At 37.1% G+C, this 18829-nt stretch overlaps 1 protein-coding gene across 1 annotated transcript in view; it reads right to left on the bottom strand.

Annotated features, from left to right (window-relative positions):
• Positions 1 to 274: 274 nt before the first annotated feature.
• Positions 275 to 18829, bottom strand: part of LOC129268115 (synembryn-A-like) — a 32422-nt gene continuing 13867 nt past the window's right edge. The window contains exons 5-15 of the mRNA XM_064104946.1: positions 17470 to 17539; positions 14978 to 15106; positions 14364 to 14580; positions 13047 to 13141; positions 11340 to 11499; positions 10332 to 10448; positions 9013 to 9074; positions 8461 to 8543; positions 7849 to 8002; positions 4669 to 4788; positions 275 to 4121 (exon numbers count right to left, since the gene is read on the bottom strand). Coding sequence (XP_063961016.1) covers positions 3995 to 4121; positions 4669 to 4788; positions 7849 to 8002; positions 8461 to 8543; positions 9013 to 9074; positions 10332 to 10448; positions 11340 to 11499; positions 13047 to 13141; positions 14364 to 14580; positions 14978 to 15106; positions 17470 to 17539 — 1334 coding nt within the window. The 3' untranslated portion in view covers positions 275 to 3994. The remainder of the gene's footprint in view (positions 4122 to 4668; positions 4789 to 7848; positions 8003 to 8460; positions 8544 to 9012; positions 9075 to 10331; positions 10449 to 11339; positions 11500 to 13046; positions 13142 to 14363; positions 14581 to 14977; positions 15107 to 17469; positions 17540 to 18829) is intronic.

Below are 18829 nucleotides of genomic sequence, written 5' to 3'. Positions count from 1 at the left end.
CTTTAAAGCATTAGGAAGGAGCAAATTCAACACAAGAAACAATGTTAACATACTTTGGATATTTGTGGGTTCTCATAGTTTTCGCAGAGTTAGACCATGGTCTACATCAAACCGGACTTCAGAGTATGAGCACATGCGTTTACGTAGCAATTTACGGTTGGCAAGCTAAACAATAATTGGAAAAAAATATTAATTTCTTCTCTGCTATCAAGTTAACAGGGAAGGTAACAAACTCAAGAGAATTAAATGAGGCAATCAAATGCAAATAATAGGATAGAGTTGCAAAACGTTTTATTGACACATGTGTTTGCAATAATTCAGCAATAGGCCTAAATGCATGAACCATGATTTGAGGTTTAAAATCATCACAGATTTTGTTTCCAATGTCACAAAGTGTTGTATTATTTTACAAGCATATTTTAACGACATATATTTTGAGCAAAAAAAAAAGAAGCATATTCATGCGAGATGAATGTTAACATGATATTACATGTTCTCTAGTTTTGAATCAGTGATAGGTCAAAATGCGATCACATTATTATCTGAGACCCTGATGAGAAATTTCCCAGACATAATACTGCACAATTGTGGCGTTTTGAGGCGTTGATAAACATATTGGTAATAACACATCCGGTCGATCCAATCACATGGACAGGAACACAATTCAAGTCAACTGGATGTGTACAGTTAACAAGATGACAGCTCAAGTTCGTACACTAATGAAATTATCCAGGGCTCGACATTAGCAGTGGCCCGGGGCAACTAAAAGTGAGAGTCGGGCTACCAAAATTCTGTAAAAGCCCACACTTGGTGGCCCGATTGGGCTACAAAAGTTTGGATAAATTGAAATATTTTCTATTGTTTTAGGGCCATTAAATTTGTGTTGCAGGCCACCAAAAATATGAAATTGATGATTTTGGTGGACCAATTGGACCACCAAGAAAAAAAATTATTGTGGAGCCTTGCATTATCACATTCAATCGACCCCGTACCAGTCTGCAGAAAGTTAACATTTAACGGTGTGATTTTGAGTGGACTGTGACCCATTGCCGAGCCAGGAGGATCAGGAGAACAATCACGACACAAGTCAATTGGGTGATACAAGATGGATGAGGTCACCATGTACGAAATATCACTTGTTTGAGAACAGTGAGACTGAACATCAAAACTCTTGAGGAGTCCCATATTTGTGTAGTGGACGAGAAAGGTTATTAGTACACATGTTAGGGGGCTTAAAAACTCCCCTCATCTCATCGAATTACAAAAAATTGCACTTCCAAAAAAAGGAGACATTATTAAAAGGTTCTAGAGTCAGCTGACAGGGAAATAAATGCATCAAATTCTGATGATTATCACAAATTCGGAATGCAAAAGTTGGAAATAAAAACTAAATAGACTGAATGATCACTGATTTTCAGTGATATTTGACCATTGGTTTTTAACCTAATTATTTTCTGTACTGATTATCATACAACTCAGAAACAGCCCCCCCCCAAAAAAAAAAAGGATGTCTTAAAACGTTTATCCTGATATTAAAACCAAATTAGAAAAGAGACAATAAAAAAACCCTCCTAAATCAGATGCATGGAAAAAACAATGTAATATATTTTCCCACTGACCAAGCTGACATGAAATAATATAAAACACTTTGACATTCTTCACAAAGTGCAAATATTACTTTCTTTTTTAAATGAAGACATTTTCAAGTAAGCGAAAGCTAGTAAAACGACAATGCATAGAGTTCACAAAAAAGAAATTCTTAAGTTCTTAAAGTGAAAAATATTGCACCAATCTATCATAAATACTCACAGAAAGCAATGTACATATACTATGGTAAATGCATACCTCTTTGAAAAAGAAAAAGGAAAATATCAACATACTTGTTCTAGATTGTTAATGCTTTGCTATAATACAGGGTAAAAAATGTGATTAACAAAGAGAGTGGAGTCAGTTGCATGGGGAATTTGATGCTAAATCGCTTATCAAATGACCAGTGTTGTTAATCATACAGAATGGAATCATCGTTTTAATTCTTTGATGCACTTTTGCCAAACCTTGGCAGTTGGCGATTTTTTTACAAGATGGCTTAGAAAACCTGAATACTTGTAAGCAAGCAACCAAAGAACCAAAGCTAACGTTCCTTTCTGAGGGACCTGGTAGTGAGGATAAATGCCTTACCAAAGGGCACTAGCGCACCAAGTGAGAATTGAACCTGGGTACCGGAATACAAAACCTCCGTTTTACTGACTGAGCTATCATGCCCCCTCAACCTTAACTACTGTGTTTCTTTAATTTTCTGCTTTTTCTTTTCTTGACTCCTTCAATCCTGGTGGGTGTTTCATAAAGCTGTTCGTAAGTCAAGATCGACCTTAAGAACGACTGGGGATCCTTTTTTGTGGTAAATGATATTCACCATTAAATGTTCAATGATGATTATCTAGCGCATAGGAAACGTTCACCAGTCGTTCTTAAAGTCGCTCTAAACTTACGAAGAGCTTTATGAAACAGCCCCCTGGGAGTGTTTCATGATAGGACTTGTCAGACGTTTTATCTAACAAGTCCATTTTATCCAGTTACCACGATTACATTGCTTCTCAGCCAATCATAATCAAGGAAAGTTGTCATATCTGACAACTTGTCGGACGGAAATATTGATGAAACACTCCCCTTCAGAACATTTAATCAAAACCAACCAATAGGATGAATTTTCCCTTTAAATCATGAACTCTAGGTTTATGTACTTGTCCTTGGTTGAGTGGAATATAGGTGAACTGGAGCAAGTCCCTCAGAAAAGCTGCAATGCCTTTGGTGCAACATACTTTCAAAGTTCATAGACAAATCACACATATGACAACTATGTGCATATACAGGTACTGACTATTATGTTGTCGTAGGAAAATTCTGGTGAAAAATCTCAATTTAAGTCTGATCACAAGAGTAGGCTGTGATAAAAATATTAACAATATACAAATAGCGAATAGGCATGAGTGCGAGATTTTGCATGAAGTGAAAGAAAGATGCTCTATGCAACGAGGCGTTAGCCAAGTTGAATAGAGCATCTCTTTCATTCGCCGAATGCGAGTTCTCGCACCATCGCACGAATAAGAATATTCGTTATTTGTGTTGTACAACGCCTTGGAATCTAGCGAAAATATGAACAAAACAAGAGTTTCCCTGCAGTAATCTATGAAAAGGGAGCAAAAATATTAAAAGCGAAAAGCAAAATCCCACAAGCGCACATGACCTTGGGCAGCATTGCGCATTTAGCCAGCAGGCTATACGCGTATTGCACCTTCATTTTTACTGAGCGCAATGAATTAAATCGTATTATGACGTCACCTCCTAAAGCCGTGCAACGGTACATTTTGGACGGTACGTCGTGTGTGCAACGATACAAATGTTTGACATTCAGCCTCCCATTTGCTCGCGTACAACAAGCTAAGTAGGCGTTGTACAATATTCTCTGTGCATCAATAAAGAGAAGTATATCGGGGGCAGCTGTATTTAAATAATGACTTAATAATAACCCTTAGAGGACAGGGGGGCGGCATTTTGCATAATGCCCTCCCCCTTGACATTTCACTCCATTTTATTCTAATGTACAGAGATAACAAAGCAAGATTTGATGCCTTCTTTTCTTAAATGTAACTTGTGTGGCTGAGATCATTAAGGGAGGCCAACATACCCACCCCCTAGTCCTCAATATCTAAAAAAAGAGCCCACTCCTCTCTGAGGGTTACTGAAGTTCAATGATGGTTAAAAAATTTTCTTGGGTGGTGGCCATCTCTTAATTACCTTTGAGGCATTCTAATATCTCTAAGTGATAAACTAAATATTGGTACCCTCTCTATACACATAACTTTCCAGTTTGGTCCTGTTCAGCTAAGCATTTTTACACATCACATCTTATGCTGGTCCTACTGGGTCCACTCGGGTGCGGGTACTGATCGAGAAGGGGCGCAGATATTTGTTTTGGTTGACCTTTAGGGTCGTATCAGTCGACGTCAGAATCGCCATCGCCATTTTCCTGGATTTCGGTGATTTGAGCGCGACCCATGATTTCTGTCATCGAGACGAGGCGGCCGTCTTGTCCGACGGCCATGGGTGTGATGACGCCCTCGCTGTGTGATTATAAGAAAAGGAAATGATGTAATTAATTCATGGTCAGGTGAATGCAAATACCATTATGATTTACACAAAGTCAAATATTTTGATGTTGCCTCGTTAACTTTGTTAAATCTACATGTAGCATCATAACCTAGAAATCATTATTAAAGTAAAATACATGATGGTGTACAGTTTTATTGCATTATAATTTTGTAATACACCATTTTTGTCTAAATAAAATCTTCATCTTAATGTAATAATTAAATTGATTATCAATGTACTGTAAGGTATTCATTTCTTTATCAGTATAATTGGTCATTTTGCTATCATCGACAAAATCTATATCAATATCACCAGCAGCACCACTAACATCATGTCATCATTGTCATCATCATCATCACCATTGTCATCGTCATCATCATCATCACCATTGTCATCACCATCATCATCATCATCATCATCATCATCATCATCACCACCACCACCACCAACACCACCATCACCATTATCACGACCTCCCACCACCACCACCACCCTCATCCTCCTCCTGTTCAAACTCACTTGGCCATCTTAGTGATCATAGCTGCTAGTTCTCTAGCATGGAATTCTTTTTGTTCTTCTGACATCCCTTCCATTGGGTCTGGTTTATCCTCCTCAACTCTCCCTGTTATCGGATTTATCCTGCAAAGGATCAAATACAATCATACCATTTTATTTACCCAGGGTAGCCACTTCAGTTAGAAAACTGCTCTATCAGTATGCCCTGCATAACATGTTATCATTACCTTTCTCCAATCTAAATGCTGAGTGCCTAGGAAGAAGGCAGAAGGTTTCATTTTTCTAAGTCTTTGCTATGACTTGGCCGGGGATCAAACCCACGACCTGCAATTCACGAGGCGGATGCTCTTCCACTGAGCCATCATGATGCAATTTGAGTAGCAAATGCAAATATCAAAATTTCAAATAACTACTAGATGAAACATGCACTTCATGGAAGCACATGTGTTCATCAAGTCAACTGTAGATTTAAACTACCGTACATTTTTCATTTCTTATTAATAATTGGATTTATCCCGCAAGAGAATGGAATTTGAGAATCAACAGCATTAACAAAATTTCAAATATCTACTAAATAATACTTGCACTTCATGTAATTACACCTATTCATCATGTCCTGTGTTGCATAAGACTCCCGGGGGGGGGGGGGGGGGGCCACTTACATTGACGAGTGGATACCATGCGCGACCCAAAAAACACGTAAAAAGGATGTCTTTTTCAAGATAGGGCATGTTACGTACGTACGTGATAAGGGTGTCAAAAACACAAAAATAATGAAAAAAGGGTATCTATTTCGCTAGGAAAGCTACGTGATTAGGGTCAAATTTGCGGGGATGATAAAACAAAATTAAAATGTTTTATAAAGGACGTCCTTTTTGCCCCAACACTACGTGTTTAGAGTCAGATTTGCGCGAGGTGTGGAAGGTGGGGCCGTACTAAACTAAACCAAATGGTGTGTAAAGGTAAAACCGACGACTGACGGACCCGTGACATAACAAAATATCGCTGTACTTGTTTAGGGGTTTATTTCAGGGAATACTTGCCAAGAGTATTGTTTTGTTTCCAGTTCTTGTTAAGGGTAGGGTTTCAGACGCCAATACTTGTTAAGGGGTGCATTTTCAGAATATGGAAAATACGTATTTAGGGTGCTTTTCGAGACCCCATGGTCGCGCATGGTATCCACTGTTCAATGGAAGTGGCCACCCCGGGATAAGACTACACTTTACATATCTCATTGAGGTGACTACAACCGCGTAGCCAGGATTTCATTTTGGAGGGGGCGGTAAATGCACGCGAAGCGTGCCAACACTTACAGAGCGCGCGAAGCACGCTCCCTAGGGGGTGGGTGCAAAGCTTTCGGTGTTTCAAAAATTAAAATGAAAAGGAGCCGTCTCTCTTGTCTCTAGTACCTATATCAGCTCCAATTCAGTTGACTATATTGTGATTTTGAACCTTGTTTTTAAAAGTAATTGTGAACGCACAAAAAGGGATAAAATGGAGAAAATTAAAATAATAATTACTCCGCGCAAAGCGCGGAAGCTAAAGCGTTTCATCAAGTTTTTTCTAAAGAAAAGGGTCCCGAGATAAGGGTATTCTATAAGTTATATTGAATGCTTCCCTTGGAAAGATCAGATTTGATTACAAACAATTTAGCGACAGTTCATATCTTTAACTCGCCAAACAGAGGAGAAGAAGGGTATATGCCGGGAGGAAGATATTCCTCCCCGCCCAGAGCAATGAAACTCTGAAATTTCAAAGGGCGGACGTTTCATCAAATGCAGATATCTCTAATACCCCATCGGCTCTGATTCAATTGATTTTCTAAGATTATTGAACTTCATTACAAGGAAAATAGTGCGCAAAAAGTTAAAACTTCTGTGATTTATTGACATTATATATTATACAAAAAGGATGATGTATAATTTCTTTGACCTATCCTGAAGCGCTTCATTTTGAATGATAAAGAAACTTAAGTGTAATTCAAAATTTCAAACTGAGGGCGCGAAACAGGACAGGGGATGAATGTCCAGGGAAATGACATGAAGTTGAATAGAATTTGATAAAAAGAAACATTGTACTGTTTTTTATTTAATACGACACAAAATTTATACCTTCCTCTTTTTAAATTAGGAACCTATTTGCCCCCAAATTATGGTTGTTCAGTAATGAGCTGAAAAAGCGGGAGAAGTTGCCTATATGGAGGTGACGGCAGAAATTAATATCAAGATTTTACCCGCCCGGAGTCGACCTGACCAGAAGTTGCGCGATCAATGTGAAAAAAAGATAACTTCATATACTTCGGCCTATTACTCTAATTCCATGCCCTAATGTATACATTTGAACATTTCAAACACATAGCAGGTTAGGGAAACAAAGGAGAACTGTAATATTGTTATTTAACCGCGCACGGAAGCAAAATTCATATATATAAATTTAGAGCAAGAGTGGAGGTGTTTCTCTTTTGAGAAAAAAATAAAGAATAAAAAGAAAAACCCACAAAGCTACCTTTCTTCCCTTTCCTTCCTATGCTTTTCCTTTTTTCTTCTCTTTTTCCCCTTCTTTTTTTTCTTTTTGGGGATGTTTTTTGGGGGGGCAACTGCCCCCCACCCCCCCCCCCCCCCCCGGCTACGCACCTGGGTGACTACACTTTTCATTTCTCACTAAATTTGATATGAAACAGAAGCCCACAGTCTAAATTAATCCCCTATCCCAGATTTGTCAACCTGATCAAGAACATTTCAGTATTTTAAAAGCTGAATATCTGTATTTTGGTGAGGAAATCAGTATGTTTAAAGAAATCCCATAGTGAAACACCTAAACCCAAAACGTAAGAAATCAGTATTTTGCATGAAACCATCAGTATTGTTCTCATTTTTCAGTACTAAATACGGAAAATCAGTACTACTTGGCAGCTCTACTATCCCATACTTCACATCATAGGCCTGCATTGAAAATAGCTTTGGTCATGAAGGTCCATGAAGTTTTTTTTCCAAGTCTCATGTAATGTTTAATATCAAATTTTGACATCTTTCAATACGGTTCTGAAGTCAGACATAAAAGTTATGCGCCTCTAAAAAGTTCATTAGACAGATGGCACAAACTACAGTAAATGCTGTGTTTATTATTAATACAATGCACTTCCTGTAATTCTTCTCACAGAAAAATTATTTTGATTTTTCTTACCTGTCCCGAACTTCCCGGTATTCTTCCGTATCGCTGTCATCGTCACCGTCGCTATCGCTGTAATCAGTGTTCCCCCTCCCTCCTTGCAGCAGACCCCGCCTTGCAAGCATCCCGGCAGCATTCCCGTAGCCAGTATACTTCACCAATCTTGTAACTGCAAATAGTAACAATAAATAAAATAATAATACATGATAACAATAATTTCCAAAGGGGAATAGGGTAAGTTGGTATGGGCATGTGCTGAGGAGGGATGATGGGCATGTAAATTATTTCAAAATGATGATGATGATGATGATAGCTATGGATGATAATGAATAGAGTACTCAAGGTGAAATTATTTAACTCAAGTCAATTTAAAAATGTTATTTATTGACACTATATAGAAAAGAAAAATATATTTACATGAGGACATATAATTTACAGGCTTCAAATTTTGATGTTTCCAGAGGAAGGTCCCTTTTCCATTCAGAAATATTTCTACATTAAAGCACATATGGGAACAATAAGAGGGCACAAAAATCTCAAAGGACTTAAATTAACTTGTGCCTGCAATGATAAATAATTGAATTCAAAATTGAAGCAAAACATCAGAAAAAGATGTAATATATTTACCTGATTCTTTGCAGAGAATGAAGATGAAATCAGCCACGGATTCCTTGATTTCAGTCGATGGATTTGTCATTAATCTCACCAATCTACAAAATTCAAGATACCATAGAAATTGAATCAATGGGTTTTCTGTAGATATAGAATGAAGTATGTCGCTTCTTTCTGTCTTCTTTTTCTTCTCATTTTTTTTCATTCTCCTTCATCTTCTTCTTCTATCATATACATTTTTATCATTTCATTATTTTTACTACACATAAACGATACGTTTGATTCAGAAGACAAAAAACACTGACTGCAAAGAAGCCACCGCCTATAGTATACACTTCCATCTTGCTTTAGTTGTTATCAACCAGGATTCGGTGCAGGATTTGCATACAAAAAACTGCTACCAAACAACTGTCGTTATAGCAAAAAAAAGCTAAAAGCAAAGAGATTAGCTGCAGCCTCCGACTAGATAAAAGCTACATCAACACCAACACCCAACACCTGCATTAACGCCAACACCCACCACCAGCATTAACACCAACACCAGCATTTACACCGACACTGACTCACTTGTTTCTTAGTGTATCCCCTTCTTCAGGTAAGTTGGATGCATCTCTTAATGGGGGCAAGACCTGGAATCAAATACATACAATAAACTTTCAGTCAAACCTGCAGTAGCATCCACACATATAAAAGGACACCTAGGGGCAGTTTCATGAAGCTGTTCGTAACTTAAGAGTGACTTTAAGAATGACTTATGATCCTTTCTTGTGGTGAATGATATTCACCATTAAATGATCATTGATGATTATTAGCGCGTAAGAAAGGATCACCCGTCATTCTTTACTTACGAACAGCTTTATGAAACACCCACCTGGCTATACAGACCACAAACTGTTTCCCCATGGATAGATTTCTGCATTTAAACATGTATTACACTAATTTACAGGAACCAGTTCATAAAAAAACACCTGTTCATTAAGACTGCTATTCTTGTCTCCCTTGAATGGTCTTTATATACAAGTTCCACTAAATCACAGTTATCACTATATAATAATGCTAAGAACGAGACAATATGATCAAAACACAACGAGGTGGACTATTCTCGAATACCCTTTTGAATGAGGACTAACAATGACTTCATTAAAGGGGAATGAAACCTTTGGAACAAGTAGGCTTGTGTCAAAACAGAAAAATCAAAGAATAAGAACAAAGAAAGTTTGAGAAAAATCTGACAAATAATGAGAAAGTTATGAGCATTTGAATATTGCAATCACTAATGCTATGGAGATCCTCCCATTGGCAATGCGACAAGGATGTGTGATGTCACATGTGAACAACTTTCCCTTTGATGGACTATAAAATACCCTCAAAATGTCTCTTTCTGCTTTTTCTTTTGGTGATACAAACTCTTTATACATGATGTATTCTTTAAAAATATGTATTACATGCCCTCCTATAGAAAGAACACGTGATCTACTGATAGATGTGATAAAAGAGGCAATTTAAGTGAAATATATACTAAAGTAATGGGGAGAGTTGTTCACAAGTGACATCACATCTCTTTGTCGCATTGCCGATTTGAGGATCTCCATGGCATTAGTGATCGCAATATTCATTATTTGTCAGATTTTTCTCAAACTTTCGTTGATCTGTTCTTTGATTTTTCTGTTTTCACACAAGCTATCTTGTTCCAAAGGTTTCATTCTCCTTTAACTTATAATAACTGATAGGATTACTTCATAGTGGATCAAATGGGAAAGATAGAAATTTCACTTCCAGTTACTAACTATAAACTTTCATTTATCATTATACACATTATCATTTTCATTTGTTCTTTCATAGTGGTAATTTACCAATCAATACCAAAGGTGTTTCACATTTATTACCTGTTCTTTCAAATGTTTTCTGATATAGCGATTGCATCTGGACAGAACACAGAGGGCGCTAATTGCAGGATTGAGTTGCTCCACAAGAGAAAACTGTCTTCCATCTTTAGCAGTGCACTGTAAAATAAAAATTTCAAAGAGAGGATTGTTGTTCAAGACAACTGATAAAGTCAATTTTGATATGATACTTGAGGTTAATAGGTCTAAACAGTCATTAAATTTGTCTGTAATTGTAATATCCCCTACTATTTTACATATTTATTTCATTAATTATTTTGCTGAAGAGAATACATAACCTCCTTCTGAATGATGATATCACAAAAATGGGATAAAAAACATGTTTTGAATTCTTGGAAAGGAAAACCTGAATTACAAGGAGGCATTCAAACTATAAAAGAATCTTAAACTCTAGATTGCCAACAATGCATTTTTTTTAAATTAAAACAATGGAGATATTTGTTTCTTTACTCAAATTTGTTTACAGATTCAACCCTTAGAACAGGGGCCCGTCTTACAAAGAGTTGTGATTGATCTGATCAATCTGAACTATGGAAAGCCAGTGACGTCAACATCTAAAATAAATCTTTGTTCAAAATATTTTCTAGAAATTATGTATATTCATACATTCACTGTTATGTTGTCAATTCAGTATTCTTCTCTTTGTTTTCAAAGGACATTGAGCAAATTTCCTATAGAAAAAAGTATGACACTAATGGATTTCCATAGAGTTAATTTTGATTGGATCAATCGTAACTCTTTGTAAGATGGGGCCCAGAATTTGACTTATTTTATCTGCAAACCTAGCAACATTGCAAGTCTATAAACTGTGACAGATGATCACAAACAAAATGAAAGATACATGTAGTGACATTGCTAACTTTTCTACACATCCCTGTGGACAAACTTTCACAAAAATAGGGACAAGGGTCATTAAGGGTGAAAACCTTATTTTCCTATCCCCAAAATAGGGACTGTCCCTACTTAAGTTTTTACAAAGGGGCTACTTACCTTTTCTATTCTCTTCTCAAGGAATTTGAGGATAGCTGCGATGAGATCCATACTGTAACCATGGTAACTAGACGATCCTCCTGTCGCTCCCTCTGGCTCTGGGATGAGTTGTAGTACTAAGGCTTTGGGTAATGGCAAGGTTAACATGTTGACAGTGTGACTGTAAGGAAGATGATGGATAATAACATTGTTAATTCAGCAACCTGGGTCCTGTAACACAAAGATTAGCAATTCATCGTTAGCATTAATTTTCATGATTACCGTAAGTAACGGACTATAAACCGCACCTGTGGATTAACCGCACCCCCAAATTTGGACTAAAAAAAAAAAAAAAAAAAAAAAAATTAAAATCCTTCTCACATTTACATGCATATTTGAGGTACGAAGAAACAAAACTGAAGCTAAAGATTTCAAAGTATCCAAAGAGATTACCGGTATGCAGAAATCTGCTGTTCTTGATAAATTCATCAACAAATGTTAGCAAGAAAGAAAGGTCCCGACAATATTGGCCACTTACACACTCACTCACCTCACAGTGCACACACACAGCACTGCTGTTCTTGTACATTGCAAACTACGATACGGTACCAGTACATCTTATCAAATAATGATCTGTGTCTTTCCCGCCGTAGGAGGAAGAAACATTTACATTTCTTGCATCACAAACTCACAATCACTTTCAGAATTTGTCTAGCATTCGATGTCTTAGCATGAATTTTGGATACGGGATTACAAGAAGGTTCAAGAAACAAAGAAATTGGCATTTTTTCCAGTTGTTTTTACGGCTTCGTGCCGTCTCTCTCGTGCGTGGTGTACATGGTATCTTATGAAAAGCAAACGGGAAAGAAAAAATAAGCTGGCGCGAAACGGGACTTTGAGGGGTTAAAATGAATAGCGCCAGCTTAAGTCGCACTATAACCACAATACAATGCAAGCTAGCTCAGCTCACTCAACTCTCGCTCAGCTGTGACAAAATATTACCGAGTATGCTTGGCGTCTCTTTGACCTTAGCCAGGGAACTTCGCTGCTTCAAATCGAGAATAAGCAAATAGTATACAAATATACAATGACACTCGAGGATCTGGATAAAACTATTTGCATCGAAGGAACATCATATAGTACTATTCTCCCGAGGGCCATCGGCCCGAGGGAGAATAGTACTATGTGATGTTCCTGAGTGCAAATAGTTTTAGCCAGTTCCGAGAAAGGGTCATTGTATATTTGTTTTATATCCCTTCCACTCATATGTATTCTTCATACGATATTCTTCGTTGATACCCGACTTTTAAAGCAAAACGATTTTTAATAAGTCGATGATGGAACAATCGTTGAGAAGTTGAGAAAACAATAAGCCTTGCCGTATTGATCGTCTGTTCAGCGAGCGCACCTGGTTAGTGCAGCTCGCCGAAAGTTTCCCGTGGCATGCAGTAGAGAGTACCGTTGGGCTGAGCAGCGCTCTGCTCGCATCGCGCCGCACAGCTCGCGAATCGAGTAGGGGGCGGGGTCAAAAACGTATAGTTCACTTTTTCCCTAGGGAAAAAATGGACTATGCGAGACGTCAGCAAGGAAAATGAACTATTTCATGGCAAACGTTTTTCGTAGTAAAACTATTCTTTTTCTCCTTGTGTACACTCTCAATACAACAATCTTAAGTAAGGGATATAACATAAAATATCTACTGCTACGTATAACCTTTATTGCAAATACCTGTGATATGCTTCTGTTTTCTCTTCATTTTCTGACTCTGAAAGCAGCAATGCTCTGAAAGCAATACCAAGCCTTTTCCAAACAGTGTCGTCCTCCTAGGGAATCAATGAAAAATAACATAATTATTCTACCTGCAATCAGACCTCAAGTGGATAATAGACCATGTGTAAAAAATAAGGCACAGGTGACGCCAAACAAATAATAATAATAATAATGTGTAGAGTAAACCAAACACCCAACAATTAGACCATATTAAAGGAGAATGAAACCCTTGAAACCAGCTGAATCCATATCAAAGAGAAAAATCAAAGAAACATATTGTTGAAAGTTTGAGGAAGATTGAATGAATAATAAGAAAGTTATGAGCATTTGAATATTGAGATCACTAATGCCATGTAGATCCTCCCATTGGCAATGCGACCAAGATCTGTGATGTCACACACGTACAACTCCCTCATTACTTTAGTACTTATTTCACTTATATTCTCACTTTTACAGAGTCTATCACAAGGTGAGGTGTTCTCTTTATGAGAGAGTACAGAGGTTTCACAAGTACAGAGGTTTCACAACATTATATCATTGATGAATCGTTTGTCATATGATTAGAATGAGCAAAAAGAGATGTTTTGGGGTATATTTTCAGTGTCCAAAAGGGGACAGTTGTTCATCTGTGACATCATCGATCTTGGTCGCATTGCCAATGGGAGGATCTCCATAGCATTAGTGATCTCGACATTCAAATGTTCATAACTCTTCTATTGCTAGTCCTATTTTACTCAAACTTTTGTTGATCTTATTCTTTGATTTTTCTGCTTTCACAAAAGCTAACTTTCTCCAAGAGTTTCATTCTCCTTTAAGAGTAAACTAAGACCGTGTGGTATCGGGACTACCTGAGAATATAAACCTATAATCCTTATTAACCAGGGATGCCAATCGCGTAAAAAGAACTAAAGTATTTTGTGGGATAGCAAAGTATTTTGTGAGGAAAAACAGTATTCTCAGTTTTTCTGTTAATATAGAAATGTATGTGTATATCATGATTTGGGGTTCAAAAAGATTACGTTACATGAAACAATAAAAACAAAAACAAAAGAATTAGTGAGTGAGGGACATCATCAACTCTCTCATTAACAAACCACAAAGTTCAGGTTATAACTGTTTTGTGAAAAATAATCATAACTTTAAAATGTCTTAACTTTCTTATTTCACATCCGATTTTGATATTTTCAGCTTTAGGCTTGTTTGATTTTTCTCTATTGATTCAAATGACATACAAAGTAAATTCATCCAAAAAAGGAAATTGGTTCCACTGCTTACCCCTTGCAAATCCTCGACCTTGACATGTACAATAACATTGAAGAAAGCCTTGAGAATCTCCCCAGCTAGGTCGGCCTTGGCTGCCGAGACGATCTCTCCCTTCTCCGAAGCCCCTGTCGTCCCCAGAGTCTCTCTGTCAGTGATGTCGCAAAGCACTTCGGTTTCTAACACACCGGTGAGGATTTCCACTCCCGAGAGTTCCGTTCGAATCTTTGCCCTGCAGAGGAAATGAACAAGTGATATCAAAGAACTAGTTCCATTACCCAACTTACACATTGCTCTCCCATTATCTGTATTCTGTAATATGTTGTAGCGATTGTCTTTATGAACTGTATCTGTGTCACAGGCTTGTCAAGCTACATGTACAATCTATTGCTTTTAGGGAATAATGCCTCCTGTTAAAAACCTGTTATATATTTATATTCTTTTATGGAATTAAGTACTGTAAACATAAAAATAACTCATAGCCATCAAAGATGCCACAAAAAATTACCAGACATATTTATTCTACGATGATCGTGGTAAATTTCAATAAATGAGTCAGTCTAATATTCAAAAGTTGGGTACTAGTATGGAATACATTCCCCATGAAAACTGACCATCTTTAGCCTTACCTCAAATCAGGAATGAGTGCCGTGAGTAAGAAGAGAAGCCTCATGTCATAATACTTGGTATCCCAAGGTACCTTGGCATCGGTGTATCGTTTGGTGCGGGCGAGGATCTGCTCCACGCATGAACTCTCACTGGAAACAAATATTGAGAAATGGAGGAAAAAGTTATTAAAGGTTAAAGAAAGTAGTTGCAGCAAATAATTATTTAATGAGAAAGTTTTTTAAATCAATGTTAATTGCCACAATATTATCATAGATCTAGATCTGGTACATTGAAATAAACTTATCTTTGTGAAATCATAAAATCTTAGATGAAAATGGATAATTCTGATTATCACTAACACAAAAAGGCATATGTGGGACAGAGTATTAATATTGCTTGGAAAAAATACTCAACATTTTATGGAATTCTGTGCTTATTTCTCAGTAATTACAGTTTTTCCAAGAGAGATTTGGCACATATTTTTTATTCATACATACAGACAATTGGGTGGTAATTTTATTGGATTCTGTTTGAACTCATTTAGAGATCATCACCACAACTGGTATTTATTTTTAATGCCACATGCATTTCCTTTAAAGGAAAGTGAAAGCTTCGAAACAAGATAGCTTGTGTGAAAACAGAAAAATCAATGGAACAGATCAACAAAAGTTTGAGAAAAATTGAATGAATAATAAGTTATGAGCATTTGTAGTTTAGATCCTTATTGTAATGTAGACCACCCCCCCCCCCATTGGCAATGCAACAAGGATGTGTGATGTCACATGTGAATAACTTGCCCATTACCTTTGTATATATTTCGCTTAGAATGCCTCTTTTATCACATCTATCAGTAGATCATGAATTCTTTCTTTAGTCCTGAGGGAATGCAATACAGATTTTTAAAGAATACATCATGGATAAAGAGTTTCTTTCACCATAAGAACAAACAGAGACATTTTGGTGGTATTTTATAGTCCATCAAAGGGAAGGTTGTTCACATGTGACATCACACACATTTGTCGCTTTGCCAATGGGAGGATTTCCAGAGCATTAGTGATCGCAATACTCTAATGCTCATAACTTTCTCATTATATGTCCAATTTCTCAAACTTTCTTTGATCTTATTCTTTATTTTTTCTCTTCCACACAAGCCCACTTTAAAGGGGAACTCCAGGCTGAAAAGAATATGATTTGAACAGACAAAGAAAAATCAGATTAACACAACACTGAAAATTAAAATCGGACAATGAATAACACTGAGAAAACAAACATTGAGAAATGGAGGGAAAAACTGTAATCAATACAACATACAGGTAGAAACAATACTATACGGTCCTTGTACATGTATAGTGTACATCTTATGGTGTTCCTATATTCTGCTGATACTGTACCCATATACTTCACCTGGGTTGAGTGAAGCACAATATGGACCAATTTCTTGCTAAAGGAAATTATTCCACTGCTGGGATTTAAGCCCAAGACACCCTGTTTCAAAGTCCGGAGACTGATCCACTGGGCCACATCACTTCGCATGTATTGTATAAACATCTGTTGGTTAAGTCATTAATCTACAATGCCTCTATCCACCCATGAGCACATGGCTATGAGCACTAAGTAGTTCATCATCATGCCTAGTCTACTTTGCAAACCGTTCACTCGACTTAAGTGGTCTGAATGCCCAGCCTACAATGACTTGTGTACTGAAGGCCCTATCGTTCAGGCTAGTCTTGTGTGAAGACCCACTTGTTGATCAAAGTTTCAATCAGGGTTTGTGCCTGCAGACCACCTCATGTCCTGAATGGCCTCTAATATGATCCACCAATAATCCAAATCATCGAGAAGGGTTTTTCTTTGCACTCAGATCAGGTATGTGTTTCATAAAACTGTTTGTAAAGTAACGCATTACTTTACACACAACTGGATAATTTTCTTAGGTGCTGAATCAATTACATAGGGATCTACATGTATCATTAAGAAAGGGTCAGCTTTATGAAATACCCATCAGGTATAAACAAAGGCGTCTCATGAATAGCTTTTAATTTCACAGCGATTCATGCATGCCGTTGTGTACACATTGGTCGACCAATCCCTCAGGATTAACGCTGAGTGACATCACAATAAGGACTAACTTGCACGCATGTATTATGAAATGCATAAAATTATTATAACCTGACCCCCCCCCCCCAAAAAAAAAATTGATTTTTCTCCCCAAACTGTATTTGTAATATTGACCCCTAACAGCACTGCCCTCTAATCAAGGTACATTCAATTATCTATACATACGTAATTTTTTATGAAATAGAGACACAGACGGACAATTTTATCAACAAAATATGATTTTCTATGAAAGAAAACAGAAATTTACTTTACAAAGACAAACCTTAATGCCGTAATTTGATGAAAAATTTAATAATTACAGCAAATATATAATAGTTGGCATTTTTTATAAGGGCACAACTTGCGCGCATTTCTAATGACATGCACAAATTGTTACATGTATAACGATAATTACCTGCATATTGTCCTGACTTTGGCATTGTTGAACACAAGATTACACAGGCACTTCTGGGCTTCTGTGATGACTGAAAAACAAAATATTTAAAAATTCATTTGTTATTATTAGTTATCATCATCATTATTTGTCAACAAAACGTTTCTAGAGAAATGTGCACTGGCCAGCTGAATTAATGAGAAGGTGCAAACATTCCTTCTGTTCAATTATCAGCATAGTACTAAATACACAAGGGTGTGCTATTTGACTGTATGTTCCCTGCAGAATGAGGGCAGCAGACAGCAAGGCACTGACCTTTAATATCATAATTGTTTGGCTTCTCATTAAGGCCTTGTGAACAGCTTTCATAAAGCTGTTCGTAAGTTAAGAGCAACTTTAAGAACGACTGGTGAACCTTTCTTATGCGCTAAACCATCGCCAATTCAATATAGTATTTACCACAAGAAAGGATCACCAGTCGTTCTTAAAGTCGCTCTTAACTTACGAACAGCTTTATGAAACACCCACCAGGTAGTATAAGGAAAAAGATGCACAAATTCTTTCTGTTAAAGCTGTCATACTTGAAGCAAATTACAAAACAGTACTAAATACACAAGGGTGTCCTATTTGACTATACATTCTTTGCCTAAAGAGGGCAGCAGACAGCAAGATTACACTTTAGGTTACACGGGCCTAACTACAAGTGGCAGGCAAAAGATACTCATTCGAGCAAACCCATTCTCAATTTTTAAATTTGATATTGCTGATTGACAAAAATGAATATGACTGACAATATGACTGACAATCTAACACTGATTCTAGGGAGGGTACCTACTGAACTTCCCTTTTCCACATGACTACTATGGAACTATTTTTTTACTTGCGGAAGAATTAGGGCCATTTTACTCTCTCAAGTGACGAATTTGATCCCGTCAGGCGTGGTCTCCATAAATGCCGATTTATTTTAAAAATGAGCCGGTTGAGGTACCCTTTTCTGGTCAGATATGGAATGTCAGACATATATCCTATCCACTGGTAGTTAACATTCAACCCTCTAATTTCCTCCTTATTTTTTATGTTGTTTTTTTTAAGTGACACTTAAACACACGAGTCTATGGGAAATGAATTAGGTCTGTGAAACCTTTAAAGCTCGTGGATAGTGTTGGTAAAGGATACAAAAATTCCAGTTGAATGGATCTTTCCTATTGAATAACGATTGCTGATGATGATTCAATGCGAAATTGACAGAATTTCTTCTTGGAAATATTAAATTTTAAATAAACTCCGAGAAATAAAATCATTCTCCTCGGCTGAATTTCAAAGACAGTTCGCTGAATTTATGCGCACTTATATAGCGCCCACTTTCGTCCACGACTGATTT

Source organism: Lytechinus pictus, chromosome 9, assembly GCF_037042905.1.
Source record: "Lytechinus pictus isolate F3 Inbred chromosome 9, Lp3.0, whole genome shotgun sequence".
Lineage (NCBI taxonomy): Eukaryota > Metazoa > Echinodermata > Echinoidea > Temnopleuroida > Toxopneustidae > Lytechinus > Lytechinus pictus.
Note: the sequence above shows the minus strand (reverse complement) of the source record. Positions and strands in the feature narration are given on the sequence as shown.